At 51.2% G+C, this 24472-nt stretch overlaps 1 protein-coding gene across 3 annotated transcripts in view; it reads left to right on the forward strand.

The window, feature by feature from the left end:
• IFT140 (intraflagellar transport 140) overlaps positions 1-24472 on the forward strand; it is an 88940-nt gene that overhangs the window by 18022 nt on the left and 46446 nt on the right. For all 3 annotated transcript variants that reach the window (XM_070567052.1, XM_070567054.1, XM_070567053.1), the window contains exons 7-17: positions 876-967; positions 1570-1676; positions 2404-2549; positions 5440-5643; positions 5766-5838; positions 7656-7747; positions 12520-12647; positions 14519-14636; positions 18644-18774; positions 20615-20783; positions 22638-22769. In XM_070567052.1, coding sequence (XP_070423153.1) covers positions 876-967; positions 1570-1676; positions 2404-2549; positions 5440-5643; positions 5766-5838; positions 7656-7747; positions 12520-12647; positions 14519-14636; positions 18644-18774; positions 20615-20783; positions 22638-22769 — 1392 coding nt within the window. The remainder of the gene's footprint in view (positions 1-875; positions 968-1569; positions 1677-2403; positions 2550-5439; positions 5644-5765; positions 5839-7655; positions 7748-12519; positions 12648-14518; positions 14637-18643; positions 18775-20614; positions 20784-22637; positions 22770-24472) is intronic.

The raw sequence follows: 24472 nt of genomic DNA on the forward strand, positions 1-24472 counted from the left end.
GAGGAGGCTCCCATGCCATCTGAGAGCCCTGGGGAATTGTCACCTGAGTTCATTCTGTCACAGCTACTGCTGGCCCACACGTGCCACCACCAAGGGGGGGTGTGCAACAGTCACCCTTCTTGGGTAGCAGATGTTTTACTGTGGCTACTGAGAAACACCGTGACATCCTCCAAGGTGCCTTGCACATCAGCCCTGGGCCCTCACTGATAGGAGGACACTGCGAAGGTGTCGGGGTGCAGCTTGCTCCCATGTTGGTTGTTGGTGATGCAGCGGGTGCAGCTCCCCAGGAGGCTGCTCATAGCTGCCCTCTTGCTAGGTTCTTGGTTTATATCATAGGATTCCATGTTCCCCAGAGAACTCTGAACTTTCCCTAAAGATACTCTTACAGATTCTGGAGCTGATTGGTTTTTCGGTGTCAGTGTTTATTTGGTCATTTATGCATCCTCTGTCTAGCACAGTGGTTGAAAACATGGTCACCGAGTCATGTGTACCTGGATTCAAATCCCCCCCTGAGCCACTCACTGGCTGATGGGCCCTGGTCTGGTTTGTTCTCTGCAAACCAGTGTCGCACCTGCCTTGGAGGGCGAGGTCGTGTCTGAACTCAGCTCTCTCGCTCCGCTTGGTGGTCACCACGTGCTCAGCAGCCACTGTTATTAACTCTCTAATGTGCCCAAGTAGTTGTTGGCTTCGGCCCGGGCATCATGGAAAGCTGGGGATGCCTTCCCAAGTGTCCATATTCGCCCTGCACTTCCTCTCCCTCCACTTGGTGAGTCTCCATGATGTCACTGCAGACCAGAGATTCCAGGCTCACGCACAAGGACATGTGGTCTTGGCAGGAGCCGCATGCTTCTTTTGGGTTGTTTGTCGTTATCCAGGTCAAGTTGAGTGGGAAAACAGGTCACCGGGCAGACATCGCTTTGATTGAAGGCAGCCTTCTTGTGACCGCCGTGGGGGAAGCAGTCCTCAGGTGAGAGCCCGCTCTGCAGGGAACACCCTGATTACAATTCAGCCTCTTCTGAGTAAATGCTTTATTGGAGTGTAACATACATACAGAAAAATACACAAATTGTGATCGCTTTTCACAAATTGGACACATCCACATAACCAGCTCTGAGACTGAAGAACAAAACACCCCAAGACTGCAGTGTCCCGCCCACCGCACAGGGCTAGCCCCGTCCTAGTGTCTGCCTGTGGAATCCTTTTGCCTGGTCTTTTTGAGCGTGGTATAGATGGAATCACGTATAAAGTTCTGTTGTGTCTAGCTGCTCTAACTCTGCGTGGTGTTGAGGGGTTCTCCCATGTTGTTGCTTGTGGTTGAAGTTCGTTGTTCTCGTTGTGATCTGGTGTCATGCATGAACCATCTTTTATTAACAACAACCCCCTTTGATTATGAACAGGGCATAAAAAACGGTCTAAATGTAATGACGGCATGCTTTTTATAGCAGAGTCCAAAGGGCCGTGTCTTTTCCTGATCTTTAAAGTTTGTTCTGCGAGTTGAACAAGACCCTCAGAGCGGAGGGAAATGCACTAACGCAGTCCCCTCAATGGGGCCTCCTTCTTCCCTTGTAGATTCTGGGACTTAGAACGAGGAGAGAATTATGTGCTGAGTCCAGAGGAGAAGTTTGGTTTTGAAAAAGGAGAGAATATAAACTGTGTTTCTTACTGTAAAGTCAAAGGTGAGGCTTCTTGGGCTGGCATAAGAGACAAAGAGAACCAACCTCAAGCTTTGCTCTGTGGGCTGCAAAATGATGACAGTGGCTATTCAAAGAATGTACATCAATTGTAACTATGTCAGTCATTTGAGAAAAGTCAGTCAAGAACAAGCAAGCGACAGTAAAGCTTTGTTATCCCACATGAGGGTCAAGGGGTTTGGTCAAAAGTGTGACCAACCTACTATATGCAGTTGATCTGTTTCCTCCTGAAACCCAGAGAAAAAGATAGCGTGGGAATATTTTTTTAAAAGTATGTATGTATATGTATGTGTATATGTATATGTATATAATACACACACGCACGTATGTATGTATGTACGTGTATATGTGTGTCCACGCATGTGTGCAGGACAGAAAGAGGGGATAAGCCAGAGCACATTTATGTTATGTCTGTGGGATGCTACATGCTGTCCTAACACTGGGGAAGCAGCACTGACCAGGCGTGCAGGCCCTGTTCTCATGGCAGACAGAGAGAAACCAGAGAGGACGGTGCCAACAGTACCCAACATGTGCACTGTCTGGCCAGGGAGCAGTAAGTTCCTGCAAACTCTCCAGCCTGGTGGGAAGCGGGAGAGCTACTGAGGGGAGGGCCCATAGGCTGGTGTTCTAGACGTGGTGGTCAGAGAAGGGAGCTTGCTGCTGTTCTGTCCCTTTTCAACTCAACTCATGTGACCTTTGTTTTTACCTGTAGGTCTTCTGGCAGCGGGTACTGATAAAGGGAGAGTAGCCATGTGGAGAAAAGTGCCCAGCCCCCCGAACAGCCGAGGAGTGGAGGGCAAAGACAGGTGGACCCTTCAAACCCCTACTGAGCTTGAAGGAAACATCACACAGATAAAGGTACAGCTCTGCAAAGGCGTTGGACGCACTCCCTCTCTGTCCTGCAAAAGTGGAGGACGTAATTCGCTTTGATTCTGTTTTTGTCAGTTATTCTGCTTAAGACTATATAAAAATAACAATAACTGCTGGCTGATGGCTCTTTCATTTTGACTACACCGTGGGGCATCAGTTGCTCCACAGTGTGGTCCCATTAAATTTGGGCAGGGGTGGTCTTTGTGTCCAATGTCTGAGGTTTGTTCTGACCCCAGGAAGGCTCCTCTAAGGTGTCTCTTTCCCTGGTTCTCACTAGTAAACTGTCTGACCTGCCCTTGAACTTATCACTCTCATGAAGCTACCAGTCCCCTCGTAATTCTCACCACCAAAACCTCCACTGTTTTCAAGAGCGTCCTCAGGCTTGAGCTCACCCACATTCTGTTTCAAATGAAGTCACTTCCTTTGGGGAACGCTTTGGAGCTCTCTGTTCTTGCCTTTCCCTGTGGGGAACAAAATCTCGGAATCCCTGCTCCAGAGCTTGGCAGTAGGGACAGCGGCCGGCTTCTCTCCAGTGACAGCTGCCTTATGAACAGGGAGCTGGGCGCAGTCTTCTCAGATTGCCTCTCCCAGCCTGGAGCCTTTGCACCGTGAGCAAGCTGGGGCAAGGGCATGGGGCCCAGTGTTCTCAGGCTGCCACATCCAAGGTAGAGCCTCCACCCTGTGAGCAGGGCCTGGGGAAGGAGGGAGCTCCTGCCTCTGTCCCGGCAGTTGGCCTCTCACCTGGTGTTGGCCTCTCTCACCTGACGTTGGCCTCTGCAACACACCTGGGGGAACAAGAAATGCTGGTGGCCAGCCCCTCCAGGGAGATGCTGTAGCCCTTGGCTCAGCGGAGGAGAGGGAGCCCTGGCTTCTTGGCCACACTGGCCCAGGTGGAGCTTCGTCACACTGAGCGGGGAGACAGGAGGGAGGGAGCATAGTGGCTCGGGTGCCACAGACTCCATTGTTCTTAACAGATTTAGTGGTCTTTCTTGAATCAGTTTTTCTTCATTTGCTTTATGCCCAATTTCCAGAGCATTAGGTGGTGGATTTTTTCATAATTTCTACCAGTTATGCCTGTTATGTCCTTGGGGCTCCTCACCCTGCTGTCCTGGAAGTTGTTCTCAGGTCTGCTCTGTGTAAAGCTCGCAAGATAACATTTACTTAATCCTATAGTAATTAAGAAAGGAAATTTTTGTAGTAAATAGTTTAGGGTTACCTTGAAGCAATTTGGGGAATTACTTTTAGGTCCTCATCTCCGGCTGTATATAACAATAGTTTCTAGATGAATTGAGTTAAATATTTTTTAAATTGTCAGAATAACTGCTAAAAATAGCATAGAGTATTATCAGATATTTAGAGAAAGTATAACTTTCTTGGATTTGAAATAATAAAAACAGTTGCAAAAGCAGAGAGTGACAAGTTTGAGTACATAAAATCTTCTTTCCAGCTGGGCAGTGGACAGCAAGCAGCCTAGAACTGAAGGAAGACTGAGCTGGGTCAGGATTCACTTTAGAGGCTGTAAAGGGTTTTACACCCTGTTGTCCTGATTCTCAATGCATATTGTTGTCTTCGTTTTCATACTGAAGTTGGCATGCAACTCTTCCAGTCGATAGGGACGTTTGAAGTGCTGTTTTTGCTTTTTTGTGGAAGAAGGGATCTTTACATGGAAAGCTGTTATTTTAAATTGATGGCTCATCTTACCTTTAGTGATATCTTAGAATAAAAGACATCTTGAAGAAAACTCACATTTATTAAAAAAGATATTAAGAACTTCATTGGAAACTGTGATGGGGAGTGCAGGTCGTCGACCTAAGAGTGGTCAGTAGAATGCGTGAGGAAGGCCTGCAGCCTCCCTGCTCACAGGAGAAGCGTAACTGACAGTGCGCGCCTCCCACTGTCCTAGAGGGCATGGAGAAAACTGAGTCAGTGGTGCGACACACCGTGATCTTCAAAGAGAAGCCTCACTCATGTAAAAGTGTCATTTCTTCCCAAGTAAAGCTACAAATTATATGTATATCCAGTAAAAATAATGGCCTTTTTTCCTCTGGGAGAATTCAACACAATAATTCTAAATTCATCTGGGAGAGCAAACAGCCAAGAAAAAAGTTCATAAAGAGTCAGAACTTTTCTATATCCTATACCAGAATATATCTCAAAACTATAGCAATTAAAACAGTGCATGCTTACTCAGGAATGGATAAATCTGTCAGCGGAGTGGAGTAGGAAATCCAGAAACAGATTTGTATAGATTTGGAAGTTTAATATGAAATTGTGAAAGTGGCATTTGACGTCACCAGAGGAATGCTGGCTAATTTAATATATTGGGTAAACTTGCTGTCCATTTATAAAAAATAAACATCCCTAAATTAAGATCAGAAAAGTACATTCTAGAAGATGCTCAACCTTTTAGCACAGATGTGAGCTAGAACAGCCAGCCATACAACTATCTACTCACTGCATTGCAACTCTTTCTTTGTTTTTTGTTTTTGTTTTTGTTTTGAGGAAGGTTAGCCCTGAGTTAACTACTGCCAATCCTCTTCTTTTTGCTGAGGAAGGCTGGCCCTCAGCTAACATCCATGCCCATCTTCCTCTACTTTATATGTGGGATGCCTGCCACAGCATGGCTTGCCAAGCGGTGCCATGTTTGCACCCGGGATCCGAGCTAGCGAACCCCGGGCCACCGAGAAGCAGAATGTGTGCACTTAACTGCTGCGCCACCAGGCCAGCCCCTGCATCGCAACTCTTGAGTGTCAGTAACTAAGAAGAAATAGTGCTGGAAAACTGTTTATGAATTCTCGTGATTGTAACACTTTCCTGGCTGTATCTCTCTTCTCCTTTGCTCACACTTCTGTTCTTTCTCCCCAACGTGGAAATGCAGTGGGGCTCCAGGAGGAACCTTCTGGCAGTGAACAACATCAGCTCTGTGGTGGTCCTCAGCGAGCAGGCCATGTCAGCGCACCTCCACCAGCAAGTGGCCGTGGTGCAGATCTCCCCGAGCTTACTCAGTGTGGCCTTCCTGTCCACTGGCGTGACGCACAGCCTACGCACGGACATGCACGTCAGCGGAGTGTTTGCCACCAAGGTGACTGTGAGGGTGACCCGTGGGGTCAGTCGGGGTCTTCGGTGGGGACGACAGAGCTGGTCAGTTGTTAGGGTCCTTCAGGACTACAGGGGCTGCTGTTTAATTCCTGTGATTCTTCTTAGGACGCAGTTGCCGTCTGGAATGGGAAACAGGTGGTGATCTTTGAGCCTTCTGGAGCCGCGTTACGAAATGCAGGTGGGAGTCTCCTGCGCCCAGAGGGAACTCAGCCCCTGCTTTATTTTCTCCCCATTAATGGGCGTGCTGGTGCCTGTGGTGTGGGCAGGGGCTGGCACAGGGCTACAAGGAGACCCTGCCTCAGTTCGCACGCCCGTACCTGCGTTTCCAGAGTCGGTGCTGCAGCTCTGGCCCCATGATGCCAGCGCCACACACTATTAATAGAAGCCCAGTCAGGGTGGTTGAGAACTGCAGCCAGATCTGGGGTCAGCAAGCCCCCCTGGGCTCCAGCACAGTTAAAACAGCTCAGAAGCAAGGCTACACAAGTATGAACAACTAGAGTTCTTTCCAGGGAAGGGGGTTGCCACATACTTGACTGTGAGCTGGTTCCAGACCACACAGAGCAGCAAATCCCCTGGTGTCCTGACCAAGGCCAGCCTCTGTCTGAAAATTTCAGGGTGGGTTGTCAGAGATGCTCCGTCGGTCTCAAACACCCCTCTATGTCCCATCCATCTCACCAACTGTCTTTCACTGGGCAGCCTTTATCCTCTGCTCTTCAGCACATGCCTGCATGAGTGACCAGGGGCTGCTGTGATGGTGGCCACAAACCGAGTGGCTTAAACAGAGATTTATTCTTTCACAGATGTAGAGGCTAGAACTCCAAAATCAGTTTCACTGGGCCAAAAGCAGGGCAGCACCGAGGCTGCACTCCCTCCAGAGCTCCAGGGAGGAATCTGTTCCTTGCTTCTCCCAGCTTTTAGTGGCTGCTGGCAATCCTTGTCTTGGGGTCACATCATTCCAGTCTCTCCCTCCATTGTCACATTGTTCCTCTCTGAAATCTACCTCCCTCTTGTAGGGACACTTGTGATTGCATTTAGGGCCCACCTGGTTAATCCAGGGTCATCTCCCCATCTGAAGACTTTCACATCTTGGGCCGTATAAGCTAATATTCACTGGTTCCAGGGATTAGGACCTCTTGGCTTTGGGGGACATCTTCCAGCCGACCACAGCGCCATCAGGACATGCTCCTCAGTTAGCTCTCTTTCTGCACAATTCTTACCTATACCCGTCCTGACCTTGGCCCTCACACCTCACAGGAGGACCTGTCATTGCACTGTTCCAAGAGTGATCCCCCCATGTGCATGTGAACACTCATCCCTCCCTGGGGATGTTTCTCCACTTGTTATCACCTCTCTCCCTCGTGTGATCCCCTCTTTTCTTCTCCTCTAACACTCTGTGGCCTAAAGTTCTCTTATAACACTTTTCCCACTCTGCCTTGTATTCTGCTGATAATTCATGTCTCTTCTAGTGTAGACCCCTTAAGGATAATGATGAACTTCTTATCCTTCCAATAGGACAGCATAGCAGGTGCTAAGATATTTTCTGTTTTGTGTGTGTCATCATCTCTCTAACTAGATAAGAACCTGTCTACAGACAGAGCCTAGGGCTAATGGCCTCCACAGTTTCACCTAAGATTAGCAGACATGTGCTTAAACAATTGTGCCATCACAGATGCTGTGCTGCGGGAAGTACCAGCTACCAGATGGGAGAAAAGAGGAGACACCGCTAGTGAGTGGTGCAGGGCAGGGAGCCCAGCACTGAGTCCCTCCACCAGGCCTGGAGCCTGCACGAACTGTCACTGCTAGCTGTGGCCTTGGGTAGTTCCTCGTGCCTCAGAGTCTTGCTTTCCTCATCTGCAAGATGCAAAAAACACATCCCTCACAAAGCTGCTGTGAAGGCCAAAGCGAATTAGGGAATATGTGTGGTGGTGCTTCTTAAATTCTGAGGAAGCATGAAAGATTAGCTGCTGCTGTCGTCATGTTCATCTTTCCTTTTAGGTACTTTCCTGTGTGAGTCTCCAGTGTTAGCAATGCACGAAGAAAACGTTTATACAGTGGAGCCAAACCGAGTTCAAGTTCGAACCTGGCAGGTAAATCGCTGTTCTAGAGCAAGTGGGCTGTGACAATACAGACGAGTAGAGCAGAGTTTAAAATGTCATCTTTAAATGAGCCAGAGCCTGATTATTGACTTCAGCCAACCAGATGAGATTCCCCCGACAAGTGCTGGGTTGTAAAAATGGATTCTGGGATAGCTGCTCCATCTGCGACTGTTGTGACTTCAGAAATTGGGAGGTAGGACAGGGACATTTTGCAGTGAAAAGGACTAGATCACTAGACCTTGAGTACGTGGAATTGTGAAATGGGAGGAAATGTTTGCTGTGCATCTTGAGGGTTCGGGGGCCATCAGTTCAGGACATAGTATCTTTGGACAAGCCTTTCCCTGGATGTGTCTGAGGGTGAGCCCAGGACGGGAGTAATGCGTGCCTTCTGTTCCCTCCTGATGGTGTGGAGTAAGGAAACCCTTGCCTGCCCACATCTCACACATACTTGCTGGAACCTGGAGGCTGACATGGTGTATTAGTTTCCTGAGCCTGCCATAACAAATTACCACAGACTGAGTGGCTTAAAACAATAGAAATTTACCTTCTCACAGTTCAGGAGGCCAAAAGTCCAAAATCCAGATGTGGGCAGGTTTGGCTTCTTCTGAGGCTCTGAGGGAGAATTCTTCTAGCTTCTGGTGGCTGCAGGCAATCCTTGACATTCCTTGACTTGTGGACACATCACCCTGGTCTCCGCCTCCATCTTCTTGTGGCCTTCTCCCTGTATCTGTGTCTCTCTTCTGTGTCTTATGAGGACACTTGTCCTTGGATGTAGGGCCTACCCTAATCCAGCATGGTCTTCTCTTGAGATCGTTAACTTAATTACATCTGCAAAGGCCCTTTTTCCAAATAAGGTCACGTTCACAGGTTCCAGGTGGACGTATCTTTTAGGGGCCACCATTCAGCCCAGTCCATGTAGCAGTGTTCTGGGTCAGGTTGAGAATGCCTGTCAGCGGCCTGCTTTTAGCTCTCAGTGCAACTGCTTTGTCCTTGTCAAACTTAAAAAGCAAATTTACCTGATATTTTTTCTTAAAATGAGTTTATTTGGGAATAGCCAAAAGAATTGCAATTCAGGATGTGCATGCTATGGCGAGCAACAGGTGAATCCAGAGAACAAAGGAGGGAGCTGCTTCTGTAGAGAAAAAGGGAGAGGGAGGGGCTGTTCTAAAGGAGAGTCCACTGGGGGAGAGGAACCGATCAGGGGGCAACGGCTGCTCATCGGCTGGGCTGCTGCTGGGTGAGGGGAGAGATCTTCCTTCAGTAGTAAAGTAGTTGTACTTCCCGCAGAGATGTAAGTGTCCTGTCCGTTCCTATTTGCTATAATTGACAGTGTGTGAGGGGGGTGAGGGCTCCCCCTACAGGCCTTCCCAACTCTAATCTATTTGAAGTTTCTCTTACTGGTTTCCGCATCCTGCTCTGAGTTCTTTCTGGGATCCAGTGTTTGATTTCTCAGGTACATGTCCTTGCCCCTTGCATGCTGCTCATCCGCCCCATTCGGGAGTTCCTGGAGGAGCTGCCCTGGACTTCTCCTTTCTAGGGGCTCAGACAATGAAGGAGTGCGCTAAAGCGGGACTAGGGTGGGAGGTACCACAGGGGAGGCCTCTGGGGGGAAAGTGCAGGCCAAGGAGCTGCTGGCCTCATGAGATCCTCAGCCTGTTCGAGGTGGAGGGGAGGCAGAGAGGCTGGATGCAAGGCTTCCAGAGCCCAGCAGGGCATCCTGTGCAAAGAAAGCTCACCTTCCTGGTTGCATGGGGGCATGGCTCTGAGGCCCAGGCAGGGCAGGGCCGTGTTACCGATAGATGAAGGAGGCAACTGTGTCAGCAGAGAGATGACCTGCGGGCACTGCAGTGGGGCGGGGGGTGAACAGCATGCTGGGAAGGGGCAAATGGTGGGCTGGAAAGAGGCGACAGCCTGCTGGGAAAGGAAGAACGGCCTGTTGGGAAAGGCAGAAAGGCATGCTGGGAAAGAGCAATGGTCTGCTGGGAAGGAACTATGAGCATGCTGGCAAAGAGCAATGGCCTGCTGGGAAAGAGCAGTGGTCTGCTGGGAAGGAACTATGAGCATGGTGGGAAAGGGCTATCAACATGCTGGGAAAAGGTGAATGACCTACTGGGAAAGGCAGAGAGGCATACTGGGAAAGGGTGCATGGCCTGCTGGGAAGGAGGTATGAGCGTGCTGGGAAACGGGAAGGACGAGGGTCGGCTGGGAAGGGTAGCCCAGCCTGCTGGAAAACATGGAGGTGTCTGAGGAGCCCGCCAGCCAGGCCCCTGACGACAGATGGGCTGGAGCTGGACGTCGGTTGTTGGCTTTCTAGCTGGAAGGCTTGTGTGGGTGGTGACTAGGAGGTAGTGCCAGTGTGAGGACGTGCGGGTGCGCGGCTCTCCTGTCTTTGAAGGCGGGAGTGTGTCTCCAGACCACCCCTGCTCTGCAGATGGAGACACACGAACCATGCTTGTCCTTGCTCGTTGTGTCCACCACGAGAGGACACGGGGCGCTGTGGCGTACCTTCCACTCCCTCCAGGCCTGCCTTCCAGGCGGCACAGGGCACCAGAGCGGCGGGGGATGGGGGGAACAGGGCCAGCACTCGAGGGCTCATAGCACAGAGGCCACAGCCAGGAAGGGGCTGGCGGCCCAGACCTGATGGAGGCTGCAACCGAGGGGACAGCACAGGAGGGAAGGGGAGGACCCTCCCCTGAAGACACAGTGGGTTTTGACGCCCGGGTGAGGGTGCGCTGGGGTTTGATTTTTCCTGGTTTTGTGTTGTTTTCTCCTGGACGATAACCTCTATGTCTACCAAGTGGCAAAGACAGGGGAGCTGGTGAGCAGTGAAGTCAGGCAGGAGATGTCACAGGAGAGGTCCGAGGGCAGGGGTGAGGCCTGAGCAGAGTGGAGGGAAGAGTGAGTTGGTAGTGAGCGGCTTGGTGAGCAGTTGGATAGCAGGAGGTGACAGAGAGGGAGGGACTGAGGACGTCCCCAGCTTTCTAGTTTGGGAGTCTGGGTTAAGCGTGGTGCCTTAAGATGGAAACTACAGAAGCAGAGCAGGTTTGGGGTGTCCTGGACATCCTTTAGAGATGGCCAAGAGCCCGTTGGAAATACGGGTTCTGGAGGTCAGGAGCTGGGTCAGGGCTCTGAGGCAGTGATTTGGGCATTTGGAATGCATCGACGTGAAGGTGGTCGTGGAGCAGTGTAGGAGCAAGATGAGTTCAGGTTTACACCCTGGGGGCCCTGTGAGCAAGGAGCCAGCAGAGGAAGAGGGCAAGTAAAGGAGCTGGGACCCTCTGCCCTGGCGCTCTGGCGTCATGAATGGGGTCACCCCTTGGCCCATTGGCCATCCCTTGTGGTTCTTCTTTTGATCCTATATTCAAGCACTGTTTGCTCATTCCACAAGCATTTATTAAGCTCCTATTAGGTACATCAAAATGAAGATCAGGTTCCTCAGCTAGGAATCCCACCCCCCCCATCCACACACACGCACACACCGGCAGCCATTCATCTCCCTACGCTGAGTTTGCTAGACAGGCTATGAGGGTTCCTGCCTCCTCGCGTGCTCTCGGAGTCTCTCTCTCTTTAGAATTAGGAGTCCACTAAGTTCTGGAACCCTACCCATCATCCAGCCTGCCTCCCCACTCTCCTGTGCACTGGAACTGTGCCTCACCACTGGGCTTAGCCCCACAGTGCCTCAGCTGTGTGCATCTGCCTCGCTGCTCTCAATCTAGTGGCATGCAGGGTGCAGAAGAGCACTGAGCACTGAGAATTGAGCCAGGAGCCTCTCTCAACTAGAGGAGTAGGTCAGTCCGTGTGCGAGACTCAAGGCCTGAGCTCTGCCCAGCCTGACTGTGGTCACTCTGCAAGGTGCTGATAATGTAGGCGTGACGTTCTAAAATGTAAATGATGTGAAATCGGTTCACGATTCCAAACCCTCCAGAGTCTTCCAGCTTTACTTTGAACAAAATCTGACCTTTTACCTCTTTATCTAACTCTTTGCCTGCACTATTGCTACCCCTTGGCCTCTGCTCACTTGCCCACCCTTGGTGCACACTCCTCCCACTGTAGCACTTCCCTTCCTGCTGCTGGGGCCTCCAGGTTCCTGGACCACACTCGGCCCTTTCCTGCTCCAGTACGTACCACTGCGTCTTCATGGAATGCTGGCCTGCGGCTCTTCAGATAGCTGGCTCCTTCAATCTCTGTTTAAATGTTGCCCCCAGACAAGACTTATTTCTCGAACATTTTAGTGAAGTATGGCATACATACAGGAAAGTAGGTGTGTCATGTGTAAGTATATATACAGCTCAGCGAGTTTTCACAAATGGAACATACCCGTGATGTAACTACCATCCCTTTGCCTCGCCAGCCTCTCCACCCACATCAGGGGCTTTCAGATAAGGCCTCTGCAGACAGGGCCTCTTGAACCTGAGCAGTTGGAAGGCGCCGTGTCACCACCCTTTGCATTTTTCCATTTTAGCTTCCTGTTTGTCACCTCTAACACTTTCTCAGATTGTTGAGGTTTTGTGTATATTTGCTTGTTGACCTAGCTGCGTCTGTCTGCCCCTCTGGACTGTAAGCACCAGAGACCCCCAAGCACCAGAGGACTCCCCCATGTTGCCTTAGATCCAGTGAGCACTGGGCACACACTCAGCCAGCGGGAGCATTTGTTGAGTGTGCGCGTGGAGTGTACGAGATTATCTGTGAAGGAGGTTTAGTAACAAAAGTGGAATGCTGCACAAGCTGCTTTCCTGACTTCCTTGTTCTTCCCTTTTCCTCAGGGAACTGTGAAGCAACTCTTGCTTTTCTCCGAGACGGAGGGGAATCCGTGCTTCTTTGACATCTGTGGAAATTTCCTGGTTGTAGGGACAGACTTGGCTCACTTTAAAAGTTTTGATCTTTCCCGAAGGTAAGAATTTTGTCCAAATGAAAGTGTTACGTTTTGAAAGTGAGTCAGGAGACCATGTGGTGGGTAGCAGATGGATAAGAGCTAGAGAACAGTCTATGTCCTCGTTTCAGCATTAACGTGCCACTTAGTTTTGTTGATTTTTTTTTTTTTTCCTTTTTCTCCCCAAAGCCCCCCGGTATGTAGTTGTATATTCTTCCTTGTGGGTCCTTCTAGTTGTGGCATGCGGCCTCATGGCACCTCAGTGTGGCCTGATGAGCAGTGCCATGTCCGCGCCCAGGATTCGAACCAACGAAACACTGGGCCGCCTGCAGCGCAGCACGCGAACTTAACCGCTCGGCCACGGGGCCAGCCCCTGTGCCACTTAGTTTTGTGAAGTGCCTTATGTCTTAGCTTGAATTCTTCATCTTGGCTTGATGGGGAAGGGAGCAGCACAGCGGAGTTTTTAGGGTGGTGAAACTTTTCTGTGTGATAGATACGTGACACTGTGCATTTGTCAAAACCCTTAGAACTTTACAGCACAAAGTGAACCTTAAGGTATGCAAATTTTAAAATTTTTTAAGTTAGTGACTCTCAGCCTGGAATGCAGAAGGTGACAGAACAGTCGAGCTGATCACCGTGGGTGACAGCCTCACTGGAGGGGTGGGAACAAAGGGGCCACCCTACGTCACTATGGGAATGGGCGCAACTGTGAGACTGTGGGCAAACCTGGCACAGCTCTGTGCTCTGGTTGATGGAGTTCATCCCGCAGGGGACAGGGGTCGGTTCCCACACCGCCGCACAGGACGTGAGAAGTGCAGGATTCAGGCAGTGGGTGGAGAGGGGTGAGAGGTCGCAGATAAGGGGAGGAGGCCGGAATGATCCGCATGGTGATGGATCAGAGCCGGAGACTTGAGTCTGAAGTCGTGTTCAGCTTCATGTCAACAAAGACGGATCTGCATAAAGCTGTGGACAGATCCGTGCACATACAGCAGGGAGCTCGCACACAGCCCTCGCTCTGTCGGCCGAGGGCCTCGAGGCGGTGACACCCCAAGAGCGACAGGCACACCCGGTGCCCAGACCTGCGCTCCTAGAGGCATCCTCCATGGATGGGAGCCTGGCTCCTTGGAGAACGGCTGACACCAGGACCAGGGCAGGACGTGCACAGGAGGAGCCCGGAGCCTGAGAAACTGTCCTGGCCCAGAGGAGCCCAGGGAGACGAGATATTTAAATGTCGTGTGCGGCCTGGATGGATCCTGGGACAGAGAGAGGACTTTAGGGGAAAACCGAGGGAATGTGGATTAAAAAGAAAAGTAAAAAAACCATCCTGAGCTACCCCTGCACATGCAGTACTGTTTGTAATGGCAACAAACTAGCAGGGCCATCAGGGCACTAGTTACATATATGTGGTTAATTCACACATGGAAAACTGCAACTGTAGCAGAGGCTAGCGGAAGGAAGGATCACTGAAACCTGCTGTGAGGGCAAGTGCAGGGTGCAGGGTGCGGGGCAGCGTTTTTGGTGAGCCACCTTCTGTGTTAGAACAGGAAGGGGGTGCAAACCCATATTCATATTTATTCATAAAAACAGGAGAATTTGAAAAACTCAGCCACACAAATATCAAAGCATTATGTCGTGCACCTGAAACTGTATAATGTTATATGTCAGTTATACCCCAATAAAGAAAAAAATTTCCAAATTAAAAGTGAAAACACACCCAGTAGCCTGAGCTTGGCGCATGACCTCCAGGGAGCGAGCAGCTGGGCCAAGCGGAACTCAGAGTCCCGGGAACCAAGGTTTCAGGTCCTCAACCTGCCGCCCGCCGGGAATGCTGAGTGGCAGCTGTGCACAGAGGTGGCCCTGGTTTGCACTGAGACCCTGTGTTCCCCGTGCAGGGAGGCGAAAGTGCACTGCAACTGCAAGAGCCTGGCTGAGCTGGTGCCCGGTGCAGGGGGCATGGCGTCGCTGCGATGTAATGCCAATGGCAGCAAGATCAGCATCCTCCTCAGCAAGGTGAGCCCGCCTCTGCCCCTCCTCCACCTCCTCCCTCGAGGCTCCCGCAGCGCTCACGGGATTGCTCTGCCTTTCTGGCTGGGCCACCTTCACATGACTTTCCAGTCCACTCCCGTCTGCGTCTTCGTGTCCCAGCCTCTCTGGTCAGCCCCTTCGTCATCCTCCCCGCTGCCTGCTCCTGCCCTCTCCTCCTGTGCTGCCCTTGCCCTCCCCGCTACGCAGCCCTCGTGTCCCCATCTTTCTTCGTGTTTTGTTTCACGGGAAGCAGTGGTGCTTCACAGAGCCCCTCAGCTCTCCTCTTTTCTGTCTCTTCATCTCCCAACTAAATTCTCTTGGCACGAGGAGGGTGACGAGGGCTGTTGAATGTCACTTGAGCCTCATGCCTGGAGGAGTGGAGTGACAGAGTGGCGGGGGCGTGAAGGAGGCCAGTGACAGCCCCATGGTAAGGGTCTGAAGGGGAGGTGACGTGGGCATTCGTTTGTTTGCTTTCTGATTCATTTGTTCATGCTCATTCATTCATTCATTGATTCATTGAAGAGTTGATCGTTGATTGCCCTCCGTGTACCAGGCACTTTGCTGGGCACTGTAGATTCAAGGCGATGGGTCAGACAGAGGACTCAGCCCCTCCCCTGTGGACGGCAGACATCAGTCAGAGAGTGGGGCAAATGAGTGCTTTTTTGCGATGCTGGGGGGAGCTGGGAGGAGAGGTGTGCAGTGCTGGGAGAGCGAGTAGCAGGTAGAATCATTGCCAGGAAGGCCGGGGAGGAAGTGATGGTGATGGTTGAGCCAAGCTATGAAATCGCCAGGCGAGGGTGCAGCAGGGGAGCAGCCCAGCCAAGGCACCCAGAACACGGGCCTGTCAGCAGGAGCCTGCCTGCGCCGAGGATCTGCCTTCGCTGGCAGAGGGGCGCGATTGGTGGGCCATCACACAGGGCCGACCTTGACACAGGGGTAGAGGCAGGAGCCTGACATCGTAGCACCCTTCTGAGATTGTTTCTAGACGTTGGTGGGTTAAGGGGGGAGGGGTGCAGGTCCCCTTGGTGCCCATCACCACCGCCCCCAGGGTTTGGGGATTGACCGGCCGTGGGGCAAGGAAGTGCCGGGGCTGGTTCTAACCCTCGCAACTGGGGAAGGGGGAAGGAAACCAGGTGAGGAGCTTTTTTAGGGAGGGTGGGGAGGCCTGTTTCAATGTGATGAGTTTGAGGCATCTACGAGCCGGTGACTGGGCAGTTAAAGACACAAGCTTGGGTCTCAGAAGGAGGTCTGCCTGGAGGTGGCGTCCTTGGCCCAGAGATGGTATCCTGGGGAGGAAAAGAGCCACCACTGCCAGCCTGAGGACCAAGATGGGATCTGGCAAGGCCAAGGATGCAGTGCAGCCAGGGAGGTGGGAGGCAGCTGAGGAGGTGTGGGGGATGGTCAAGCACTGCAGGGCGGGCAGTCCCATGTCATTCACTGGTTCAGCAGCTGGGGCAGTGTCAGGATATACATGCACAGGAACAGAAACGGGGCTCACAGGTGGTGGGGAGAGCATCCCAGGACATGGCACCGGGCCTCGTGGCACAGGAGGGCCATTTCTGTGGTGCTGGCAGTGAATGCAGGTGCGAAGTGGGGACCGTGCAGTGACCACTGGCTTTGGAGGCCTGATTCTCAAGAGCGGAGTGAGGTGAGGGAGGTTAACCCTGATGGGAAGAGGCTGAGGAAAAGGAAGAGGGTGGGGGCAGCACAGGCTGCTGGCGGGATAGAGCAGGGGTTGGCACCCGCCTCTCCTCGCCTTGGGAATCCTGGCCCCTGGTAAAAGAAAAAATCAAGAAAAGAAAAAGGCCAACTAGCATAAGGGAGCTTGCCATGAAGAATAGCCCCTGCTCCCCAGCCCCGTTGCACTCCCAGGGGGGCGAGGGCAGGACAGATGGGGCCCGTGCAACCCTCATGCTCATTGACAGGGTCTGGGGTGCAGAGACTGAGGGGAGTAAGGAAAGGCACCCTGCCCACCTCACGTGCTGCAGGGGTTTCTCCCAGATCATTATTTTTCATTTTGCTTATGGAATTATGAGGACTAGAAGTTATATTTCTATGTAGTCAAATCTATTGATGATTTTAATTTGTAATTTCTTCCACTGCTCTTAAGCTTTCAGTATTTTGTCTAAAATTTTGGCAGATCTTCATTTTCTTGTCTTTCTTTTTTAAAGCACTCGCATCTCATTCGCCGTTCCCATATCTGCTGGAATAACACTTCTAACAATCTAACCTAAAGTTCTTGGCATTCGTTGCCTCTGGCAACCGGGCAGTTCCGTTTTCTGTTTCTGTTGTGTGTGCTTGCACACACATTCCTTTACTGTGCCAGGATCAAAAAGAAAGAGATGAGAGGTTATGAGCTCTGAGGATATTGGTAGCGATAGTAGGGGTGGCATCTGGCACCTCACGCTTCCTGGTTTGGTCAGCGAGGAGACTGAGACAGCTTCCTTGTTCAGGGACGTGGTGGCTGTGCTGTGGCTGCCATCCAGGCTCCTGGCCCTGACCCCATGGCACAGTGGCTGAGACGCCCGTGGATTGAATGAAAGAAAATGGCTGTGGGGGTGGGGTGCTGAGCACACACAGTAGCTTCAGGAGAAGAGTCCCAGAAGAGGGGCAACGCGGTCCTTGAAAAGCATTCAATATTGTCTTCAAGATGGCTGCGGAACAGTTTCTCAGATGCCTAAACTACCGCAGAGCAGCTTAATCAGAATCTCAGAGATGGAAACCAAGATTCTCTTTTTCCTTTCAATTCAGCAGGCATTTCTTTTGCAATTTCAACACGAAGGGCAGCTTTTAGGTGCAGTTTTAGGAGCTAGACACACAAAGGACCCACAGGCTGGCCCTAGGAGCTCCCCCAGCTGCTCGGCCTCGGTGGGGCACAGGCAGTTGGCTGAACATGTCTCCCTCCACCACTGAAACATTTCCTGCAGTTACCAGAGGCCAAGGGGCTCTGTGCTAACATATATTTTTGTTAAAATTGTTTTTTTTAATTGAGGTGAAACTCACGTAACATAAAAATAACCATTTTAAAGTGAACAATTCAGTGGCACTTGAGACAGAGTATTGTCAACCAGCACCTCTATCTATTTCCAGAACGTTTTCATCACCCAAAAAGGAGGCCCTGTCCCTATCATCAGTCACTCCCCATTGTCTCCTGCACAAGTGCCTGACAACCCTCACCTGCTTTTCTGTCTCTATGGATTTGCCTGTTCTGGACATTTCATGGAGATAGAATCATACAATATATCGCCTTTTGTGCCTGGCTTCTTTTACTCAGCGAAGCATTTTCAAGGTTCATCCACATTGTAACCTATGTCAGTGCTTCATTCCTTTTTGTGGCTGAGTAATATTCCACAGTATGGACTTACTGGTTTTTGATTATCCATTCATCCATTGAGGGACGTTTGGATTGCTTCCGCTTTGGCTGTTGTGAATGATGCTGCTGTGGACATGCATGTACAACCACTATCTTTGAAAGCTCCCAGAAGCTCCACTCTGCAGCAGTGCTGAGAAGCAGGATGCAGAAGCTGATCTTTTCCCTGCCCAGGGAGTGCTGCCGAAGGCTCCCGATCCCATCCTTTTTTACCGTGGACAGTTCTCCATCTCACATGCCAGCCCTGAGGTGTGCATGCCCAGCTGTCCTCCATCTTTATGGAGTTTACTTTGTTTTTACTCACCTGTGCAAGAACTGGTTTATCAGAATCCAGATTCTTCTTGTTCCCATGATTAATCCACCTTAGCTAAGATGACATCACACACAAATCGATATTGAGAACAGCTAGACAGTTATTGTCGATCTTCACAATTTTTTAGGATTTGTTTTCAATTCTCTGAAATTATAGAATGGTAATTCAATAACCAGTTCAGTGGGATGAGGGTAAGTTGATGTTCAAATTATGAATGCTGGAAGTACGCTGGCCTGTGGGTTGTTAGCACCGGGACATGTTTTTCTCAAACGTGGTCACTGTGAGCTCTCCGGTTTTCTCTTCCCCTAGGCTGACAACAGCCCTGATTCTAAAATCTGCTTCTATGACGTGGAAATGGACACGGTGACCATCCTTGACTTCAAGACAGGACAGATTGATCGGAGAGAGACATTGTCCTTCAATGGGCAGGAGACTAAGAAGTAAGACTGGGTTTGCGAAGACTATTGTTGATAAACGATGCTCGGTCACTTGTCAGCTTTTAGGCAGGTTGTTGGCAGAGTCATACTTTAAACTTCAGAAGACCTCAGCAGTTACTAGCAGTAAAAACAAGAAGGGAAACCGGGACACCCTAGGGCGGCTGGGACAGATCTGAGTCTTTAATCTCTGTTTTCCAGGTTCTAAGGTTCTGGAATTATTGGGTAGAAATTTGAGCTTCTGGAAAGGCTGCAGTGTATACAAAAATGGCCCGAATCACAGGGTGGAGAGGAGTGCGGTGAACCTCAGACCTGCCAGCGTCTCTAGTGGCAGGGAATGTCTGTCTTGGTAGAGAATGTATCTCTAGAAAAAATAATTGTCTTAGGGAGTTCATGTGACTATATTTGTAGTTCCTTCTACCACCAAGAAATCTCCGTAGGACTCCAGTGCTTGTACTGTTCCACCTACAGTTCTCGTTTGGTTCTGTGTCGAGTGACGCGTGAGGCAAAAGGAACTGCTCAGAAGGACGCAGGGGTTGACTCCACGCTGTCACTGTGGCAGCAGCGTGGCCGCGCCCGGTCAGATGTATCAGCGGTAAATGCAGAGCAGAAGAGCCTGGGTCGACGGTGCCCACGGGAGGGCAGCACTGACAGGGATGCGGGCACCGGTGCCTCAGCTCCTCTACAGCCCTGCTTCCCCGTGCAGCCTCACCCACACGTTCCCACCTCTCTTTGCCTCGGAATCCTTTTCCAGAACTGTCTTTCACCTGGTGGCTATAGCTCGCACGTGCTAGTGGCCCCACCTGAACACATTCGTCTTCACTTCTCACCTCATTTAGCTCCACTTCTGTGTCTTCGGAATGTCCCTTGAGTGTCTTGCCGTCACCTCAGAAATCCACCCTCCTTCAGCCTTGCTCCCTGATGCCCATTCTCGCCCACACCCCTCTCCTTGGTCACCTGGTCCAAAACAACAGAGCCAACCTCGCCTTTCATCCCGCTCTCCCTGCCTCTAATCCCCAGTCCTGCTTGTTTTGAATGTCTCTCAGAGTCATGCTTTTACTTCTCAGGAAGCTGGGGAGCCTCTGAGTTGCGTCCTTGTGTCCACCCGCCCCCTCACCAGGCCAGTCCTGCACTACCCCTGGCACTCAGTGGGTACCCAATAAATGCATCCGTCTACACCTCCAAGCGTATCTCCCGCCCTGCCTTCGGCTCAGTCCTGGAACAGGACGTGTTGGGCATGGTGACATCTGTGAGGGCTGCTGGTTTCCTGCAGGGTCGGGTCCCCGTGCTCTGACTTGTCACCTTCCTCCAGGTGGTGGTCAAATGAGACTGAGTCTTCTGTCAGATGCCTGCCCTCTTTTGGGATCTGATCCATTCTTTGCCACTCGACCCATTTTGTCTCCTACAGTAATGCATTCCAGTCTGGGCCTGTGCAACACAGACTTTTAGAGGTGGGAGAGACCAGGGGTAAATGCAACACAGCACACAGGGTCACGGCTGGGATGGGAACCCCAGCCCTGACCGCTGGGCCACAGCGAAACCACCCAGCAGGGGGCACCATCCCGCTGTGAGGTCTGCCCGCTGGTCCTGGGAAAGGCCGTGGGGACTTTCCATGGGACCTCCAGAGGCGAAGCATCATATTCTGTCTCTCTCCAACTAGACTCCACTAGGACTCTTTCAACCAATTTTAAATCTGAAAGACCATAATCAGACAGGCGGCATCGCAATGTGGTGCAAGAAGATGGTGCAAGCTGGGCAGCCAGAGAAATGGAGACCCTGATTGTGTTTCGGAGGTTGAAAGCAGGAACACTCTTCTCAGTATTCAGGATGGGTCTTTCTCTTTCAGGAGCCACGCCTTTGCAGATGAGAGACTGACCAATCTCATTCCCGTGAGCCATTTCTGGGATCAGAGCGAGCCCAGGCTGTTCGTGTGCGAAGCTGTGCGGGAGGTGCCGGGAGCCCAGCTGCTGCCCACAGACAAGAAGCCACACGCCGAGGATGGCGCAGGCCCCTTGGTACCACAGTCGCTGCGACGCGGTTGTGCTTAGACGCGTGGGGACTTTAGACATGGGCTCAGGACCTTGGTTTATAGGAAAGCTGTTGAGAAATTCATTCCCGCAGAGCAGAGCATCCTCTGTAGGAGGCATGCCGTCCCTCTCTCCGCTCTGGGTTTGTACCAGGGGGCGGCCCCACCCTTTCTGTCGGGTCTGACTCACCCTGTCTACTTCAGTTCTCCTTATCTCAGCTGTCACGTGTTGTTTCTCTCGAGGGCAGAGCCCTGTACTGAAACAGTTAATATGAACGAATCCCTTGATGGGAGTACCTCCTGCACTGAGCTGCAGAGGCAGCATGCCGACTCCTCATTCATTTCCTCCAACAAGGTCGATTGCCACTGCAGCGGCCTTCTCGCATCGGTCACTGCCCTCCACTCTCGCCACCACACTCCCCAGCTCTGCAGGGCCGCCTGCCCTACACTGACGACTCTCTGGGCCCCGTCTCCCTCTGAAGGGGCCGGGAGTCTGACACTTCTCAAGACTTGTGTGCTGCGGGGCATCCGGTGTTCCCTGGGAAGCCCAGCAGTCTGCCGTGCCTCTCTGACCCACCTTGTTCCAAGAGGGGCTTCTAGGTAGGGCCCTCAGTAAGTCAGCAAGGACAGCCAGCCCTGTAACTTCAGGGGGCTTGTCTCCCACCAAAGGAATTTCCTTCCGGGAAGGTAAGAGTTTGGGCCCCAAGATTATCAGCAGTGACCACACCCTGAGATTCTCAGAAGCCAGGCCGGTCCTTGGTTCCAAAACACTGAGTGGTAAAATGTATTGAGGTGGCATCTCTCTCATTGGAGTGGGAGAAGCGAAGACATGGCCAGAGGAATTTTCTTCAAGGTAGAGGGCCTGGTGACAAGTCTAGGCAAGCAGTAAGGACCTGCAAATTGGTAAGGAGTGAAGGATGAGGGAGTGCACGTGTGAAGGGCGCTTCCTGGCAGCTTGATCAGGTAGCCCTTTGGTCTTGGTGAGGAAGATGAGAAATGGTAAGAATTCACGCGCAAGGGGAGGCCCTGGCACCCTCGGCCTCCTGTCTGTTTCCCGTTCAAAGGGACTGTGGGTGAGGCTGCTGCTCCGAATCACATGCAACAGGGTGCCGAGAGAACCAAGCCTCCTCGTGTGTCTTCCCTGTACCAGGAAAGCAGAAGAGAGAGTCTTTTTGTCATCATTGCCCTTGTTGATTTTTAAATCAGATTTTTAAAAATGGAAGGGAGTATCTTTCTTTTTTTAAATTTTTATATTGTCTACCAACTTTTTTCGTTTTATCTCCCTAAGCCCCCCGGTACATAGTTGTGTGGGGTTTTTTTAGTTGTGGGTCCTTCTAGTTGTGGCATGCGGGATGCCGCCTCAGCATAGCTTGATGAGCGGTACCATGTCTGCACCCAGGATTTGAACCGGGGAAACCCTGGGCTGCCGAAGCAGAGTACATAAACTTAACCACTCGGCCACAGGGCTGGCCACAGGGCCGGCCCCAGGCGGTAACTTTTAAAACTGAGCTCTTTTGAGTTTCATTCACCAACTCTGGTAGGAATGATTAGTCTTTGCTACGAGAAAATCAGGCAGTGAGAAGGGTCTAGTGGTTCTCAAAGCTAATGAGGTGCATCCTTCCAGAGGATGTATCAGTTTTTCCAGAGTGCAGCAGATTGCAGTGGAGACCGGTGTGGGTGCCACATGTCCTGGGGAGGAAAGCAGATTCTCGGTGTAAGAGTGTGCTTGGCCCTCTGTTTTCTCTGTGTTTTATGTAAATATCTTAGCAACAAAGATAGGAATTAGATGCAAAATAGAAAAGTATATCAATGAATTAAAAACAGAACATTTCCCCTTTCCCAGGCGGACGTATTGATTCTGTCCTTCTTCATTTCTGAAGAGCACGGCTTCTTGCTTCAGGAGAGCTTCCCCCAGCCTCCCACCTTCCAGACTCTTCTGGGAATTGAAGTGCCCCATTACTACTTCACAAGAAAGGTGCGAGTGAGGGGTGTGGGGGGTGGGAGGCAGTCCTCCTGGCCGCACCAAGGAGCTGCAGTGGCTGCGGTGGGAGTGTGCCCTCGGGCTGCCACAACTCACCTCTCATTAAATAAGGCAGACCATCTGCTCTCATTTGTCTCCTAAAATTCTAGCAAATGTGAGGTGTCCCAAGTTAGGAGAATTACCAGATATGGCTTTGCTCTCAGGACAAAGTTGTCCTCACAGGAAGCGTCCTCCCAGATTTCCCCTGAAGGCACCATGCCCTTCAGCTTTCCTCTTGTCTTTTTTTATTCTAGCTACCTTTTGCAAATTATCTAGTCCTGTATCCACTGTAGGGAATTTAGAAACAAGAAATAAAGACCAAAGAGGATCTCCAGAGTCCCATCCCAGAGATGGCCACAGGGACCAGCCTCGCATGTCACCTTCCAGGAGGTTTCTGTACTTACCCATGTGTGTGCACATTATCTACACGGGCGGGTTTTAGCACGTGATAGACGGGGTCGTTTTTGGCACACACAGGCACACCCCCGCTGGGTTATTTTGGACAACTTACTTGCCTTCCCTGAACTTGGTCTCCTCATCTCCGTGGCCCTTGCTCTGTGCTCCCTGGCTGCTCCGTGATTTGTGAACATTATCTGACTAGTGTGTGTGGGTCTCTGGCTCTAAGGCTCTGCTGGAACTTCATGTGTAATGGTGTACGTGTTGAAAACAACAATCTGGGCATGATGGGGTAACGTTTTCCCTAGTTCACCACATAAAACAACATGGCGTGGCCACTGGAGGTTGGCACAGTGAGCAGTTGGTGCCCTGCACCTTTACTTGTGTTAAAACCGAGTCACCTTTGTGACGATCGGAAACAAGTTCATGTGATTCCAGATTCTGGAGTCCCGGAGCTCTGTCGATGCCCATAGAATAATTCCCTCATTTTAAATGGATTTGTACCACAAGACTGACATTTTTTTTTTAGTTTCATTCTTATTTAGTGCTCCTTATGCATTTTCATTTCTCTTTGATTTGAGAACTCAAAAAGTTGTGAAAGAGCCTTTAAATTCTTTCTGTTGAGTTTCCCCCGTGATTTTCACGTCCTGGACTTAGGTTTCTCATGCACGTTTGTGCGTCCTTTCCTTCTCTCTCTCCCTCGTCTCCCTCTGCACCCCCTCTTGTGGTTGTCCCGGAGAGGAGGCGTGTGAAATGACATGGCAAGTACGGCTCCCCCCTTAGCACCCGTCACCTTCGGGGCGCTGACTCTGCACCTGCTTGCAGAGCCGCTTTGGCCAGGTTGGTCGGGAGCCTGAGCCTGTGTCAGCTGTCTTTACTGGAGCGGCAGGCGCACGTCGCTCAGCAGAGTTCTCGTCCTGGCTCCACGGATGGCATGAACCGTCTGTCACCCAATGTCTGTGGTGCAGGAAATAGTTCCTTTACCTGCATTTGTAATATGGGAAATCTTATTAATTTGACCTCTAGCCATAAAATGTTGTGTTTCTTTAAAAGCTTCCCTTCTTCAGATTACTGACCTGTATTCAGGTCCCTCGGGCCAGCGTCCCAGAGGTTCCCTGTCCTCACACTCGAGGGTGTGGATGACAGTCAGACTGCCCTGGGTCCCCAGCTCCTGCGTGTGATGGGGGCACGTAGCTCAGTCCCTCCCTCACAGAGCTGTGACAAGGATCCAAACCGAGAGCGGAGGCGAGTGAGTGGGGCAG

The sequence above is a fragment of the Equus przewalskii genome, chromosome 12 (assembly GCF_037783145.1).
Source record: "Equus przewalskii isolate Varuska chromosome 12, EquPr2, whole genome shotgun sequence".
Taxonomy (NCBI): Eukaryota; Metazoa; Chordata; class Mammalia; order Perissodactyla; family Equidae; genus Equus; species Equus przewalskii.